The 16,703-nt window shown below is 41.8% G+C and overlaps 1 protein-coding gene across 4 annotated transcripts in view; it reads left to right on the forward strand.

Annotated features, from left to right (window-relative positions):
* Positions 1 to 16,703, forward strand: part of gabrg2 (gamma-aminobutyric acid type A receptor subunit gamma2) — an 87,484-nt gene that overhangs the window by 38,583 nt on the left and 32,198 nt on the right. For all 4 annotated transcript variants that reach the window (XM_039688271.2, XM_039688269.2, XM_039688270.2 and 1 more), the window contains exon 6: positions 7,781 to 7,918. In XM_039688271.2, coding sequence (XP_039544205.1) covers positions 7,781 to 7,918 — 138 coding nt within the window. The remainder of the gene's footprint in view (positions 1 to 7,780; positions 7,919 to 16,703) is intronic.

A 16,703-nucleotide genomic window follows, 5' to 3' on the forward strand; every position in this document is an offset into this window, starting at 1 on the left:
CATGGGATAAGTAGTGTAAATGGCAGATTTCTTAACGATTCAACACAAGCCACCATGTTTACTGGAACACCAGCAGCTCACTTTTTTCCCCATCAGAGTGGCTTTTGCCTCTGTGATATGAGCTGATGTGTGGGCCTTGGGGAAATTGGCCATGCCCAGAAGGATGGATGAGAGCTTCCACTCTGAGGTCACATAGTAGCATAGTGGCACATCAGTTGCAGAGGTTTGACATTGCATTCTGGAAGGCTTGCCAAGAGAGCATATAGTCCAGTCTGGTTAGAACAAGAGCTTGGACAAGGAGTTCTATAGCTTGCACTGATAGGAAGGGCTTGATCCTTTTAATGTTGTATATGGCAAATCTGGAACTGGGCAGTTCTAGCAATGTGGTCTGTGAAGTTCAACTGACTACCACAATCACAACTCCAAGGCTTCTGGCTGTCCTGTACGGAGTTATGGTTAACAAACCTAGCTGAAAGGAGAAGTTTTGTTGGAGTGTTGGGTTGGCTGGGTCTGCAGGGTTTAGTTGAAGGTGGTTGTCTTTCATCTAGCAAGAAATGTCTGTCAGGCAGGCTGAGGTGCAAGCAGCTACTGTCAGAACCTCTGGTTGGAATGAGAGGTAGAGCTGTGTGTCATCAGCATAGCAGTGATAGGAAAAAAAACATGTTTCTGAATTACAGATCCTAGTGATAACATGTAGATGAAGAAGAGAAGTGTTCCAAGCCCTGAGCCCTGTGGCACCCCACCTTTCCACGGCACCCTGAAGGACCTACCTGAGAGGTAAGACTTGAACTATTGTAGTGCGGTTGCTGAGGGTTGACCGGAGGATGTGGTGGTTAACTGTTTCAAATGCAGCAGGCAGTTCCAGCAAGATGAGTACTGAGGATTTGGAAGTTGCTCTTGCCAGTATCAGAGCTTCAATATGCGAGAACAGGGCAGTCTCAGCTGAGTGTCTGCTTTTGAAACCAGACTGGTTGTTGTCCAGGAGGTTGTTCTGTGCAAGAAAGTTAAAGACTTGGTTGAAGATGACTCATCAAGTGTCTAAGCAATGAATGGAAGGGATACCAGTCTGGTATCCCAGGGATAGCAGTGGGGTTGCCCGAGCCTGCTTAAATGCTGTGGGAAAAGTACCAGTGTGAAGAGAGGAGTTGATGATATGAGTGAGTGCGGGGACAACTGAAGAAGAAATGGCTTAAAGGAGATGAGTGTGAATATGATAAAGTGTAGAGGTAGTAGGGAGATTGGAAAGGATGAGTTTTGAGACTTCTGCCTCCGAGAGTGGAGAGAAGCCAGAATGTGTGTGTTAGCTGTTAAGATGCACGTGTCAAAATGTGGTGTGGAAAATTGGTCGCTTATGGTGGTGGTTTTATTTATTTTACTCTCGGCAGTCCTGAGCTTAGAACAATGCTCGCGGAGAACATCAGATAACCAGGGGGCAGAGAGGGGTTGGCTGGCCTGGATGAAAGGGGGCATAAGTTGAATAAGCACGATGTTAGAGTGGAGAAAATAGTATCAGTTGCACTGTTAGAATCTAGAGATGAGAGCTGATTCGGGGGAGGAAGTGTGGATGAGACCAAAAAGGATAGGCGGGAGGTTGAGAGTGAGTGTAGGTTACGCCAAAAGGTGACGACCTGATAAGGAGTGTGTGTTGTGTCAGACTTGCAATTACAGAGACCAAAATAAAAGAAAGTAATGTACTAGAATCACAGGGAAAGTACACAGGCTCTTAGGATTGCCCTGCCTCCTACGTGAGACATGATTTACGAGTGTTAGTAATAGTAGGGATTTGGAATCACATAGTGAAAACAGGTCAAAAGAACAAGCAGACGAGAACAAGCTGTATAAAAGGAAAGAAAAACAATGCTCAAGTTCCTTGTTTTTGCTCAGTGGAGTCACGCAGGTAAATTCGCTGGTCTTTACACTCTTCAGTCCTCAAACGAGGGCTGCCACTGTATATACCAGGGTGGCGCCGACAGATCAGGGGCCCAGGAAGGATCAGCCTCCATAGCATTGACCCATAAGCTAGGCTCGGCCACTAAGGCTGGAGATGTACAGTAGCCATCAATGGACACTTGTCAGAGGACTCTGTACCGTGCTCAGGGTCTGGTGTGGAGCTGTTAATGGACATAAAGTATAAAGGTTAGAGCCATAATAGACAGTGCAATGCTCTCTGAGTTAGGCACTAAAATTGTCCTTACTTGAATGGACTGGGGAATTTCACCTTCTGGAGTGGACTGGGGAAATTCTCTCCCTGGAGTGGACTGGGGAATTTCTTACATTGGAGTAAATTTGTGAATTTCTCTTACTGGAGCGGACTGGGGAATTTCTCTCACTGGAGCGGACTGGGGAATTTCTCTCACTGTAGCGGACTGGGGAATTTCTTACACTGGAGTCGACAGGGAATTTCTCACAATGGAGTCGATGGGGAATTTCTCACTCTGGAGTCGACGGGGAATTTCTTACACTGGAGTCAGCTTGGGAATTTCTCTCACTGGAGTCGACAGGGAATTTCTCACACTGGAGTCGACGGGGAATTTCTCACACTGGAGTCGACAGGGAATTTCTTACACTGGAGTCGACTGGGGAATTTCTCACACTGGAGTCGACAGGGAATGTCTTAAACTGGAGTCGACTGGGGAATTTCTCACACTGGAGTCGACGGGGAAGTTCTCATACTAGAGTCGACAGGGAATTTCTTACACTGGAGTCAACTGGGGAATTTCTTACACTGGAGTCGACAGGGAATTTCTCACACTGGAGTCGACAGGGAATTTCTTACACTGGAGTTGACTGGGGAATTTCTCTCATTGGAGCGGACTGGGGAATTTCTTACACTGGAGTAAATTCGGGGATTTCTCTCACTGAAGCTGACTGGGGAATTTCTCTCACTGGAGCGGACTGGGGAATTTCTTTCTCTGGAGAGGACTGGGGAATTTCTTACACTGGAGTCGACGGCCAATTTCTTACACTGGAGTCGACAGGGAATTTCTTACACTGGGGTCGACGGGGAATTTCTTTCACTGGAGCGGACTGGGGAATTTCTTACACTGGAGTCGACAGGGAATTTCTTACACTGGGGTCGACGGGGAATTTCTTTCACTGGAGCGGACTGGGGAATTTCTTAGACTGGAGTCGACGGGCAGTTTCTTACACTGGATTCGACAGGGAATTTCTTACACTGGAGTCGACAGGGAATTTCTTACACTGGAGTCGACGGGGAATTTCTTACACTGGAGTCGACTGGGGAATTTCTCTCACTGGAGCGGACTGGGGAATTTATTACGCTGGAGTAAATTTGGGAATTTCTTTTACTGGAGAGAACTGGGGAATTTCTGGCATGGGAGCAGAATTGTGGATTTCAATCTCTGGAGCGGATTTGGGGGTTTCCCTCCCTGGAGCAGATATGCCACACATTAACTTAGTATAAGCTGCGTTCTTGTTTTCTGCAGTGTTTTAGCAAAAGTATCTACCGGTATTTTGCTGCACACCGTGTTTTGCTACTGTTAAAATAACCACACCATCTGCAGCACTTAGTGTGGCACTTTACGTTTTAACAAGGGGGGGAGAGAGAGAGAGAAGCAACACGCACAGTGCAGAAAGGTCTTGAATGAAGCACTTCTGGCTCTGGAGCGGACTGGGGAATTTCTCTCATTGGAGCGGACTGGGGAATTTCTCTCACTGTAGCGGACTGGGGAATTTCTTACACTGGAGTCGACAGGGAATTTCTCACAATGGAGTCGATGGGGAATTTCTCACTCTGGAGTCGACGGGGAATTTCTTACACTGGAGTCAGCTTGGGAATTTCTCTCACTGGAGTCGACAGGGAATTTCTCACACTGGAGTCGACGGGGAATTTCTCACACTGGAGTCGACAGGGAATTTCTTACACTGGAGTCGACTGGGGAATTTCTCACACTGGAGTCGACAGGGAATGTCTTAAACTGGAGTCGACTGGGGAATTTCTCACACTGGAGTCGACGGGGAAGTTCTCATACTAGAGTCGACAGGGAATTTCTTACACTGGAGTCAACTGGGGAATTTCTTACACTGGAGTCGACAGGGAATTTCTCACACTGGAGTCGACAGGGAATTTCTTACACTGGAGTTGACTGGGGAATTTCTCTCACTGGAGCGGACTGGGGAATTTCTTACACTGGAGTAAATTCGGGGATTTCTCTCACTGAAGCTGACTGGGGAATTTCTCTCACTGGAGCGGACTGGGGAATTTCTTTCTCTGGAGAGGACTGGGGAATTTCTTACACTGGAGTCGACGGCCAATTTCTTACACTGGAGTCGACAGGGAATTTCTTACACTGGGGTCGACGGGGAATTTCTTTCACTGGAGCGGACTGGGGAATTTCTTACACTGGAGTCGACAGGGAATTTCTTACACTGGGGTCGACGGGGAATTTCTTTCACTGGAGCGGACTGGGGAATTTCTTAGACTGGAGTCGACGGGCAGTTTCTTACACTGGATTCGACAGGGAATTTCTTACACTGGAGTCGACAGGGAATTTCTTACACTGGAGTCGACGGGGAATTTCTTACACTGGAGTCGACTGGGGAATTTCTCTCACTGGAGCGGACTGGGGAATTTATTACGCTGGAGTAAATTTGGGAATTTCTTTTACTGGAGAGAACTGGGGAATTTCTGGCATGGGAGCAGAATTGTGGATTTCAATCTCTGGAGCGGATTTGGGGGTTTCCCTCCCTGGAGCAGATATGCCACACATTAACTTAGTATAAGCTGCGTTCTTGTTTTCTGCAGTGTTTTAGCAAAAGTATCTACCGGTATTTTGCTGCACACCGTGTGCTATGTTTTGCTACTGTTAAAATAACCACACCATCTGCAGCACTTAGTGTGGCACTTTACGTTTTAACAAGGGGGGGAGAGAGAGAGAGAAGCAACACGCACAGTGCAGAAAGGTCTTGAATGAAGCACTTCTGGCTCTAGATGAAAATTACTATTGATATAGCTCTGAAATATCATTACCATAAACAACCATGAGTGCTTGTAGTGTGTGCCACTCCGTTGTTTTGATGCTCACTTTAATTTGTAGAAATGGTATAATGGCACAATTAAGTTCCTGTGGTCCGGATGGAACCAAGTTGTGGTCTGCCATTGGAATAACACTGCCATAGAGCCATACCTGTAAGTTTTCACATAGCAAAAGTAAAAACAGTTGCTGTGAGTGTCCTCAAATGTAATAAGCAATAACACAGAGGCATGCATTGATGAAACAGCATTGTGTTCCACTCTAAGTTCTGAGTAGCGATGGTGCGGACATGTCCTTACATGTCATTAGTGCATGATTCATTCATAGCGCTGGTGCCACCCTCACACAGCAATTAGGAGGGTAGCACTAGCGCCATCAGCGAATTAATTGGTGTGATTTTATGTGGGCTTCAGTCAATTATCACACCTGGAGGTTGTTTCCATAGTATCAGCTACTGACACAGTATCACATCAACTTATTAAAGGGAATAAATGGATGGGATGGCTGAACTCTATCCTATGAACTGTGCAGACAAGAAAAAACTTTCCGTTGCTATATGGCTTAAGTACTGAAAACGTAAAGCTATGTTTGATGTGTACAATATATACAGTTTAACACCATTGCTACTGTCAAGCATAGTGGTGAAAGGATTGATTCAAGATCTTATTAACATTGAAATAAACAGGCAATAGAAGCAAGTTTTACAGCATAGCAATGACCCAAAGCACATAGCAAACGATTCATGAAGGCATGTGAAAAAGAATATTGGTATTTTGTAATGATTCAGCAAAGCCTAAACATAAAGATTTGAATCCACTTTAGAGTAAGGCTGCATCTAACAATTATGTTTGTTGTCGATTACTCTATTGATTTGTTTTTTGATTAGTCTGCAATTATTTTTCTGATTAATCTGATGGTTATATTTTGCATTAGCTGATTCATCTTTTGGCTAACTTTCCAATAAATAATAAGTACAACATCTACCATTAATGTTTCAAACTTTTATTAAAATCAAATTATTAAATAATTTTCTAAAAAAAATACTTTGAAACATTGGCATCCTTTTGATGACGAAATCTTGCACACAGCTTTGCCTCTTCCCAAGAAATAAACAAACACAAAAATAACATAAGTATCATATTTAAACATGAAATATATGAATGCTAACAATATATCAGTTGTAGTGCATCTGTATTATTTGAAATCTATGTGAATCTAACATGAAATCTATGATTGATGACAAATAATTGTATTTCAGGAAGGGTAGTGTATGAAATATATGAATGCAGTAAGCATATTAAACTTTATTTTTTAAATAATGATACTACTTACTTTAAGATACTATACTACTTTAAGATGTATACATTCACAGAGTAGGCCTAAAAAGGAAGTGTGTTTACTATAATATGTTATTAATTACTGTATTTGGTTGTATGGTTTACTTAATTGACTAGTCAATAGAGTGCCGAAGTTACGACGTCACTCTGTAGGCCAAAACGCGGAAGTGAGTTAGCACTACGGTTCCCTCGCCCTAAAGCCTATGGGATTTTTGAATGGGTTTTTACTAAATCGCCTGAAATAAGGTCTGTGGTGAACAAAGCCTCTAAATATTTTCGCGTTTTGATCTATGACATAAACCACACCAGTTATAACCTGCTTGTGGTTTTTTAAACTGTGTCTGATTGTGTTTTTTAAAATCTTTAAATAGGCTTCAAAATGTATAAATTTTGGATTAACTTGTAAAGATTGTCTTGCTAGACAAAACGTGTAAGGGCCACAACCCTTTGTTGATAATTGGGCTTTCAATGTATTTTTGTTCCACTTATCTTTGGGATTTTGTGTAGTTTTTTCTTAAAGACCCTCTGTGATGAAAATCAAGTTTTTAATGTTGTTTAAATGTCTATGTGGTGTTTTTAATATGCTTTATGACAAACCATGTGCAAATTCCAAACCCAATACCATTACTGAGTATTTTTTCTTTAAAACTACGCTGAACCAAAGATAGTCTAAAAAATGCGTTTTAAAATCTCTGGTGTTTCTGGCAAACTACCTTGTTACCAATCAAGTCAACGTGCCTGTGGGCTTCAGCATATCATTCACACAAACTAGTAGTGGAGTCTCAAAAGAAGCCAGGTCATCCCGGTATATTTTTCTGTTGACATAAGTCAGGTAGATTTAGCAATATAATGGGTGTATGCACTCTCAAAAATGCTGGGTTGTTTTAACCCAATTTTGGCTCAAAATGGACAAACTCAAACATTTGGGTTAAAAATGTAATTTAAAAATGTAACCCAATGGCTGGGTTTGACCCAAAATTGGGTTAAAACAACCCAAAATCTTTTAGAGTGTGATGTATATTACAATGTTATGATGAACTATATAACTTTATTCAGTGACGTTGTGTGGTTCAAAGTGTTTCTAATGATTTTTTAAAAGGCTAATTATGTGACCAACATTGTAAAGAGCCAAACAATTGTGCAGCATTACCCCAGTACCTCAGTAACTTGGCCGAGTGGATCTGTGAGCAGCTGTGAGTGAGTGGAGACAGGGCTAATTGCCATATTCATGGATCCGCATACAGAATGAAACAAGGGATACATTTGCATTTAATCTATTTTAAGGCATGAAGATTTTTTTTTCCACAGGAAAAAACCTTCGTTTGTCATTTTGGTGATCAAATATGAGTTTTAAAGGATAAAATGATCAACTACAGGGGGATTGTACAGGAGTATTTTTAAATGTTTGCTTGTATGTAGTTTTCCGGACCAACTCTAATTGTTTTGCAGATGGCTACCCCAAGGAGGAGATTGTATACAAGTGGAAGCGCAGCTCAGTGGAAGTTGGAGACATCCGCTCCTGGCGTCTTTACCAATTCTCCTTTGTTGGCCTGAGGAATACCACAGAGGTTGTCAGGACTGTGTCAGGTAAAGTTTCAGGTTTACTTTGCATCTTTAATTCTTGTTTGCTGTTGTTTATTATTTCAGATGCATTTTGGTAAGACTACAACTGAAAAATGTATATATTATAAATAAAATTCAACCCTCAAAAGTGGCCAGTTGGAGGGACTGTGTTACACACCACTTCTGAAATCCCCACGCATATGGCAAGTTGGCGAGTGTTAATGTCAAGCCCTGGTAGTGTGTATGAGCACCACTAATTAAGCCGTTTCTCACAACAGGCACCAAATTAATATTGTGAGTTTGGTCACACGCCACCTAAAGTGAGTGTGAGAGTGTCAGATGACTGTTCTTCTTTAATTTTAATTCTCACTTCACCTTCTTTGGCTTTGGATCAAATGCCCTCCTTAAAAAAAAGAAACATTCAAATGATCTTTATTTTTCAAAATTAGTCATAAAACAATGACTCATAACAGGGTTAGCTAGCATGTTAGCTTAGCACAGAATCAAAACATGAAAACTTATGAGATTCAAATAGTATTTTTGCCCCAAACTCACTTTATAACGCCAGTCGAGAGTTTGAGACAACCTTTTATGATCCCATGTGGTGTCTAATGCTGCTCCCATCAGACCTAACAGTTTTTGAAACTGCTTTACAGTCGCTGGCCTATGAAAGCAAGAACACAATATTGGTACACTTCGTGTCTGTCCTGTGTGAAATCATAAGAGCACCACTAGGACGAAAGCACCCGAGACCCCAGTGTAGAGTCCAAACCTGACGAATGTATGCGGTGAGGACCACCCTGCCACATCACAACCGTCCTGTAGGGGCACTCCTGACATTAGAGCCTTAGAGGCCCCCATACTCCTATTAAAGCAGTCCAGTTGACTCATAAGCAAGTGAGATAGTCTCAACCACCCACCTGCTCATTCTCTGCTTACATACTGGGGATCCTTTGTTAGGGGGCCCAAATTGTTCAATTTTATCCCATAGGGCAACTCTGTGGACACAGGCATCCAGAAGATTGATCTTTTCCTGGTCCGAATCTCGAAAAGTCTCTCTAGGATAACTCTAGGTTAAAGAAATGCTTTAACCATGCCAGGCACAAATTCTGGGCACGAGGGTGCACCCGACAATATCTATAGATCTCCTATTCTTTTAAGAGATGAGATTATGAGGAGGAACAGAACTTTCAAAGTAAGAAACCTAGCTGGCACCTCCTCCAAAGGCTCAAAGGGAGCCTTGGAGAAAGGCCTTGAAGGACAATGGACAGATCCCATCCCATCAGATCCCATCCCTGATGATGTTCTAACTTGCTTGGTGACGTTGTACTAGCTGGCTTGGCCCGAGCCTTGGGGAACGCAATTCTGAGCGTCCTCGCAAAAGAACGCCTGGCAGGATCGTAGTGTCCGCATTGGAAGCACCTCGCAGTGCTCTTCATTGCTGACTGTGCATGTTCCTCACCCACACATACAACACACAGAACTTGTGTGTCGCCACCCATTAAATAGCGAGGGCGTGGGTGCACACATATTCTGAACTGCTGCTGCTTACTCGCCATAATTTACTATATAAAGTGACAATACAACACCAAATAGACAAGAGACAGTTTTACGCAGAGAGCTTAAGAAGACACAGAAGCTAGCACTGCTTTGTTTGGGCAGGCTTTATAGTTTCCTGGTTCATGACATCACCTGCCTCTGAAGTTCCATCACACCATTGGACTGATTTTACATGTGCTTCAAGACATCATCATGGAAAGTCATTATCATGGAACAACGCGAGTTCCCTTGAAAGGGAACGCAACAGACAGAGCCAAAGGGGAGAATGGATTCAGGGCTGTATTCACGCTGTGTAGAGTTGTGTGGGGTGGGCGTGAATTAAGCGTTATCTGCTGTAATGTCACAATCGTATTGCATTGAGGTATATTGATCTGCATGAAGAATATGTATTGAGTAGACTGTCCAGATAAACTTCCCTATTCCACTTGACGAAGATGAACACTCTTCAAAATGACAGTGGGGATTCCCCCGATGGGGAAGTTCAATAGTGTATGTCTAAACTTAAACGCTGCCCAGATCCACCTGAGGGATGGATTGGAAATGGCATTTTTCCTTTCCATTGCTAAAACTTATCCAGTATCTTCGACTTTTTTTAGAATAAAATATCCAAATGCAAAATTATACTCAATTCAATGCATTTTTTTCTTTATACATGCAAGTTCCTACCCTGTGCTGCAGCTATTTTAACCATCTTTTGGCAAACTTTCTTGTGATTTGCATATGTCTCAATGCAAGAAAGAAACAGAAGGAAAAGAGAGACATGAAAAATGTTGCCCTCAAACAGAAAATGTCTGAGAATATTCCCACTGTGCAGAGATAAAAGGCAAATAGGCATATCATCTCATCTCATTTTTTTTTTTTACACTCCCACCATTTGTTCCATTACAGGCAAGCAGACTGTGAGATGAGATCTCTTGGCAGATTCAGCCTTTGAGGTGTTGTGCTGTGCTCTCATTAGGGACAATCTGAGCAATGGGCTTCTTTGAAGTCCTTGAGCTGAGAATGAAATAAATCCAATGGAGATGACACAGCTACTTCAGTCAAACACTCATATCATCTGAGCAGAGGACTGATACCACTGCCTTGTGCCATCATCTATATTTCTTTATATAGAAAAAAGCCTATATGACAAAAACAGCAGTAGGAAGAAACAATTTTAGTTCAAAAACAAACTCCCACTTCTGCTTTTAAAGATTAGGTCTTAAGAAATTACTAAAATATTTGATTTCAAAATAACCTTGATTAGATGTTTTAATACTTGGAGCATACACAAAACAGAACAAACTTGTGTTTAGTTGTGATGAATTATTTTGTTTATATTATTGTTGGTATCTTATTTTAGATTCATACATTTCAGAAAATGCGGTTGTGCCAATCAAATTGTAATGTATCACAATTGTATCTCTTTTTGGGTACCATAAAGAATCACTGGGTTATGGACAAACTCCTAAAGTGATCAGAGGTATTTCTATGAGGCGCTGTACCCAACAAAAGTGAAGAAAATCTGTCGAGAGAGTTTGTGTCCCAAGGTTTCATGCGTGTTCTGCATTTTCCATGTGCATCTGTGCATTACACTTACAGTAAGTTATTGCAAATAAGTAATTGAATTTCAATTAACATAATAGACTGATCAGAAACAACATTATAGGGTTAGTTCACCCAAAAATTAAAATCAGGTCATTAATTACTCACCCCCAACCCTGTAAGACCTTTGTTCATCTTTGGAACACAAATGAAGATATTTTTGATTAAATTTGAGAGCTGGATCACTGCTACATAGCCTGCCTGAGGGATCGAAACTTGACGGCCCAGAAAGTTATTGAAGAATATGTTTAAATATTCCATGTGACTACAGTGGCTCTGGTTTGCAGCCTATGTGGCAGTGATCCACCTCTCAAATTTAATCAAAAATATCTTCATTTGTGTTCCGAAGATGAACGAAGCAGTGTTGTAGTACTCGAGACTCGGACTCGTCTCAGTCTCGGTCTCGAGACCATATTTTAATGGTCTTGGTCTTGTCATGGACTCGTGTCCATTTGGACTCGGAATTGACTCGTACTCGAACATTTTTTTTTTTAGGACTCGGAATTATTCCCGAGTCCACTCGAGTTCAATTAAAAATATTTTTCATGATTATTAACCAATCACCCAGTGATTGGTGATTTTCTAGTGCGCAACTGCGCATGACAAATTGTAATAAAATTACTTTTAACACCACCTACTATGTGGCCTTTTTACCCTAAACTGATCAAATTTTTTAAACTCTAAGTAAATTCAGTAAAAAAAAAAGGATTTCTCTAAGTAAATAAAAGTAACTGAGGTAATCAACCCTCACTGGTCTCGGTCGCGACTCGGACTCGACCGTCTCTGGTCTCGGACTCGACTCTCTATGGACTCGGTCTTGACTCGGACTCGACTCTCTCTGGTCTCGGTGTCGACTCGGACTCGAGTGAGGTGGTCTCGACTACAACACTGGAACGAAGGTCTTACGGGGTTGGTACAGCATGGGGGCGAGTAATTAATGACTTAATTTTAATTTTTGGGTGAACTATACCTTTAAAACCACCTGCCTAAGATTGTACAGCCGAAACAACTCTGATGCATTGAGGCATAAACTCCACAAGACCTTTGAAGGTGTCCTCTGTCTCTGGCACCAAGACATTGGCAGCAGATCCTTTAAGTCCTGCATGATGCAAGGTTGGGTCGATGGATCGAATTTGTTGGTCCAGCACATCCCATAGATGCTTAATCATATTGAATTCTGAAGAATTTGGAGGCCAAGGAAACACCTTGAACTCTTTGTCATGTTCCTCAAACCATTCTTAAACAGTTTTTGCTGTGTGGAAGGGTGCATTATCCCTCTGAAAGAGGCCACTGCCATCAGGGAACACCATTGCCATGAATGGGTGTTACATTATGGGAAGTGCGCTACCCAGACGGGATATTAACTTTGTCGGCATTGAGACCCAAGTTTGGTTTGAAAATTAAAAATATATTAAACACAATTCTCTCACCATTCTCAACACACACTCAGCTCTCAGCTGGTCTTGAAAAAAAAAAACATACATTTACCCACCCATAGACCCCTCAAAGAAAGAAATCAGGACAGAAGTGGTTGAAAGTTGACAAAGGAGATGGATTAAAACACCAGGTGTAAATGGGTATATATCTCCCTCGTCCACTTAATAAAGGGTTCCCAGATAGCAAACTGACATTGAATCAACGTGGAAATATGACATCGAAACAACGTTGATCTGACATTGTTTTGCTCATCGAATTAACGTTGAACCAACGTCAGACGCGTCATTCTTTCAAAACTAACGGAAAATCAACTTGAAATCAACGCGTTGTTTCAACGTTATGAAAGCAAACCAATTTTCGATTTTCATTTAGCTTTGAAGAATGCCGCGTCTGACGTTGGTTCAACGTTAATTCGATGAGCAAAATCAACGTTGTTTCAATGTGATGAGAGACGTCGTTTTCACGTTGATTCAATGTCAGTTTGCTGTCTGGGTTACCATCCAACAGAGTTTGTCTCCAAACCTAATGAAACAGACCAGCTAATCAATATTCAGGATTACTTTAAAACAACATCCATGTGTGCTGAAGTCTGCAAGAGGTTAGACCTCCCAGAGCAGATTTATTTACATGGATAAAACATTAAGATCAGATGGATACAATGAATGAAAGAGTAGTTTAACCGAATAAGAAGAAATGCCGCTGAAACGTTTTGCAGTAATAGAAGGGCAATTACTTTAATACAGATAAAACACTTATCTGTAGTAAAAAGGATACATTGTGAGTTTGTGCATTGTACTAAAACAATTGAAAATATGTTGAAATGATTGAAAAAAGTCAATTTTTTGAAGATCTGTGATGCCTTATTAGCAAACGCAGACTGTGGTGTTCTTTGACATTGCTGAGGATGCTAAATTAGGGTGTTTTTGTACAGCAATTTACCATTCGAAAAGGTTGCTTAGGGGCTTCAACTTGCGCAGGTCTTAATGAATACAAATTGAAAACTGCGGAATATGGTAAGTAAAATTTGGGAGCAGTCCATCAGAAAAGTGCCCTATCATCAGAAAGAACAGGATCAGTATGTATGAAACATTGCAGTTGCAGGTACCTTTAATGATACCATCAGCAGATGAAAAGGAAGGAAGTGATTTGGTTATCTCACACTGTCATCTCTAACTTTTTAACAAAGGGAGGAGGTCTTTAAAGGTGCTTTTAACAAAGAAATCTTTAACTGCAGAGAGTCTTGAGTTCAAAAAGGCAAAGGAACAGACTATTCCCCCAGCTGTTGCATTAGCTTAGGACTTTTCGACTAAATTCGCTGTTTTGGTGGATAAATCACGCCTTCTGAGTTGTCAAAAAAACTCATCCTAGCTTTGCACGCGCAACACTCCTGGGAAGAGTGAACTTGACTGAAGAGAGCCGTTTCTGTGAGGTCTGCCCGCACGCCTTAAAGGGTTAGTTCACTCAAAAATGAAAATTATATCATTAATTACTCACCCTCATATCGTTCCACACCCTAAGACTTTCGTTCATCTTCAGAGCACAAATGAAGATATTTTTGAACAATGGGAGCAATGCAATTTAAGGTTCAGAACGATAATCCAAGCAAGTGCTTTGTTTGTGCAAAAAAAACAAAAAAAAAACACAATCTATATTTAAAATAAAAACAATATTATCCAGAGTATGTTCAAGGAACAACTACGGGTCTTGAGTCAACACAACTCACATACGCACATATGTTGTGGTACGCCCCCTCACTGGATTGCAGGTCAATATTTTTTGTAAATAAATTGGTTACTGCAGATCAGAGGAAAATCGGATATCAATTTAGACTATTAAGACAAATTTCTCACAGGGTAGCCAGACATTAGTCCACAAATTATAAGTACCTTGAAGTGTTTACACACTTCATGGCATGTTTAATCAAAGCTGAATATCTGAGCAATCTGCATTCCAAAGCACAGGAAGAGCTTGACTTGACTAGTAAATCTAGCTGGTTTGAGAAGCAGAAGACTTCAAAACCAAGAATCCAAAACATGCAGTTTGTACTCTGCAAAAATGCAATTTAACACAGGTTTTCTTGTAGTAACAATTTATGTACAGTGAACTTTTGGATATCAACACACTTAGGTTTTAGCACCATACTTTTATTCTTGAACTGAGCTCACTTTAAACTCCTAGTCGTTCTGCTATTTTACATCCAGAGTAATCAGTATGAAGACATAACAACATTGTGCCACTGTCCAAAATCTAAAGTAGCTCACTCTGTTGTAGCTACTGGAGGTGTTCATGAGAAAGTGATCAGTGCTTTTGCCTCCACTGCCAAGTAGAAGAAGATTCAATGTCCAACGCTTCAGTCTGTCTTCACTGAATCCCACTTTAAGGGGTCAATCACTGACTGGTAATTGCCTCAAGAAACTAGCCACCATGTCACCTTTGTTACCTTTTCCACCCCGGATGAGTTTGCATCCCTGATTAGCCATTGAATTCTTAGAATAATGAGCTGCTGTGAAAAGGATAACTACTAAAGAACACATATAGGACGACAAGTGTTACATTCAATGATGTCCGTCCAAGACACTGATGATACCCTTTACAGAACGCCTTTGCTTTGTCAGTTGTGACAGCTGAGTTGAGGCGGGTAAGCTGTACACATGGCCAGTCTCTCAGAAGTGTGTATAACGTAAGAACTGGGTGTTTTCGCTTGACAAAAGTCTGCTCTTTATCATTCAGACACATGCTTTGACCAGATTGCAGTGTTGCTTAAGGGACATGCAAATTGTACTGCTGCTGCTGTTTCTCCTTTGCTCGCTTTTCTGAATCCTTTGATGTTCGTCCAGCGAGGGAATAGAGAAGTTGAAAGCTGCAGCATCATTGTGCATATGCTGGAGAATATTTCTTTTCCAGAGGTGTAGCACGATACTTCATCATAGGGTTCTTTTTCTCCCTTCCTCCTCAGGCTGCTGGTAATGTATGTGAACCCATTGAAAAATGTACAAAAAAATGTTGTACTTTGGTCCATTTTGAGACACAATATGTTGTGTTTTATACTGCAAGTTTTAATGTCTTAATGCACAGATCTGATTTTGACCATTCTGTATATGCTTTTTTTTTTATCCGGTCTGCTTACATTTACTTTAGCTAAGAGTTTTAGGGTATACGTGTTGAGACGCAGATCAGATGTCCGAATCTGATTTAAAACCATATTTTGAAGTGTCTCAGAACAGATGTGAAAAAAAGTTCAATCTCATGCAGATTTTTGTGTTTACACGTGTGCAGCAAATTCCTGTCTGTGAAAGATGTGAGTAAAAATCTGATTTTTGGTGCCACTGAATTCTGTGGCAGCTGAATGCCTCCTGTAGGGTTGCAATGACCGTGTTGGATGTGTCGACATTAGCCGCATTTCCATTACCCTTCAAATTGACCCAAATTGAAATTGCGAATTGAAATTACGCCTAATGGAAACACCTCAAAAACTTGTAAAAACTCCCATATACCGCAAAAAGGTTTTAACACTCGCATGCAGTGTTGTAGTTGAGACCAGCTCACTCGAGTATGAGTTGAGACCGAGACCAAAGAGAGTCAAGTCCGAGTCGAGACCGAGACCAAAGAGAGTCGAGTCACAGTCGAGACCGAGACCAAAGAGGGTCAAGTCCAAGTCGAGACCGAGACCAAAGAGAGTCGAGTCAGAGTCGAGACCGAGACCAAAAAGAGTCGAGTCCGAGTCGAGGCCAAGACCAAAGAGAGTCAAGTCCAAGTCGAGACCGAGACCAAAGAGAGTCGAGTCAGAGTCGAGACCGAGACCAAAGAGAGTCGAGTCAGAGTCGAGACCGAGACCAAAGAGAGTCGAGTCAGAGTCGAGGCCGAGACCAAAGAGAGTCAAGTCCGAGTCGAGACCGAGACCAAAGAGAGTCGAGTCACAGTCGAGACCGAGACCAAAGAGAGTAGAGTCAGAGTCGAGACCGAGACCAAAGAGAGTCGAGTCCGAGTCGAGGCCGAGACCAAAGAGAGTCAAGTCCGAGTCGAGACCGAAACCAAAGAGAGTCGAGTCAGAGTCGAGACCGAGACCAAAGAGAGTCGAGTCAGAGTCGAGACCGAGACCAAAGAGGGTCAAGTCCGAGTCGAGACCGAGACCAAAGAGAGTCGATTTAGGGTTGAGACCGAGACCAAAGAGAGTCGAGTCAGAGTCGAGACCGAGACCAAAGAGAGTCGAGTCAGAGTCGAGACCGAG

This window comes from Pimephales promelas, chromosome 19 (genome assembly GCF_988280905.1).
Source record: "Pimephales promelas chromosome 19, fPimPro1.hap1.1, whole genome shotgun sequence".
NCBI lineage: Eukaryota > Metazoa > Chordata > Actinopteri > Cypriniformes > Leuciscidae > Pimephales > Pimephales promelas.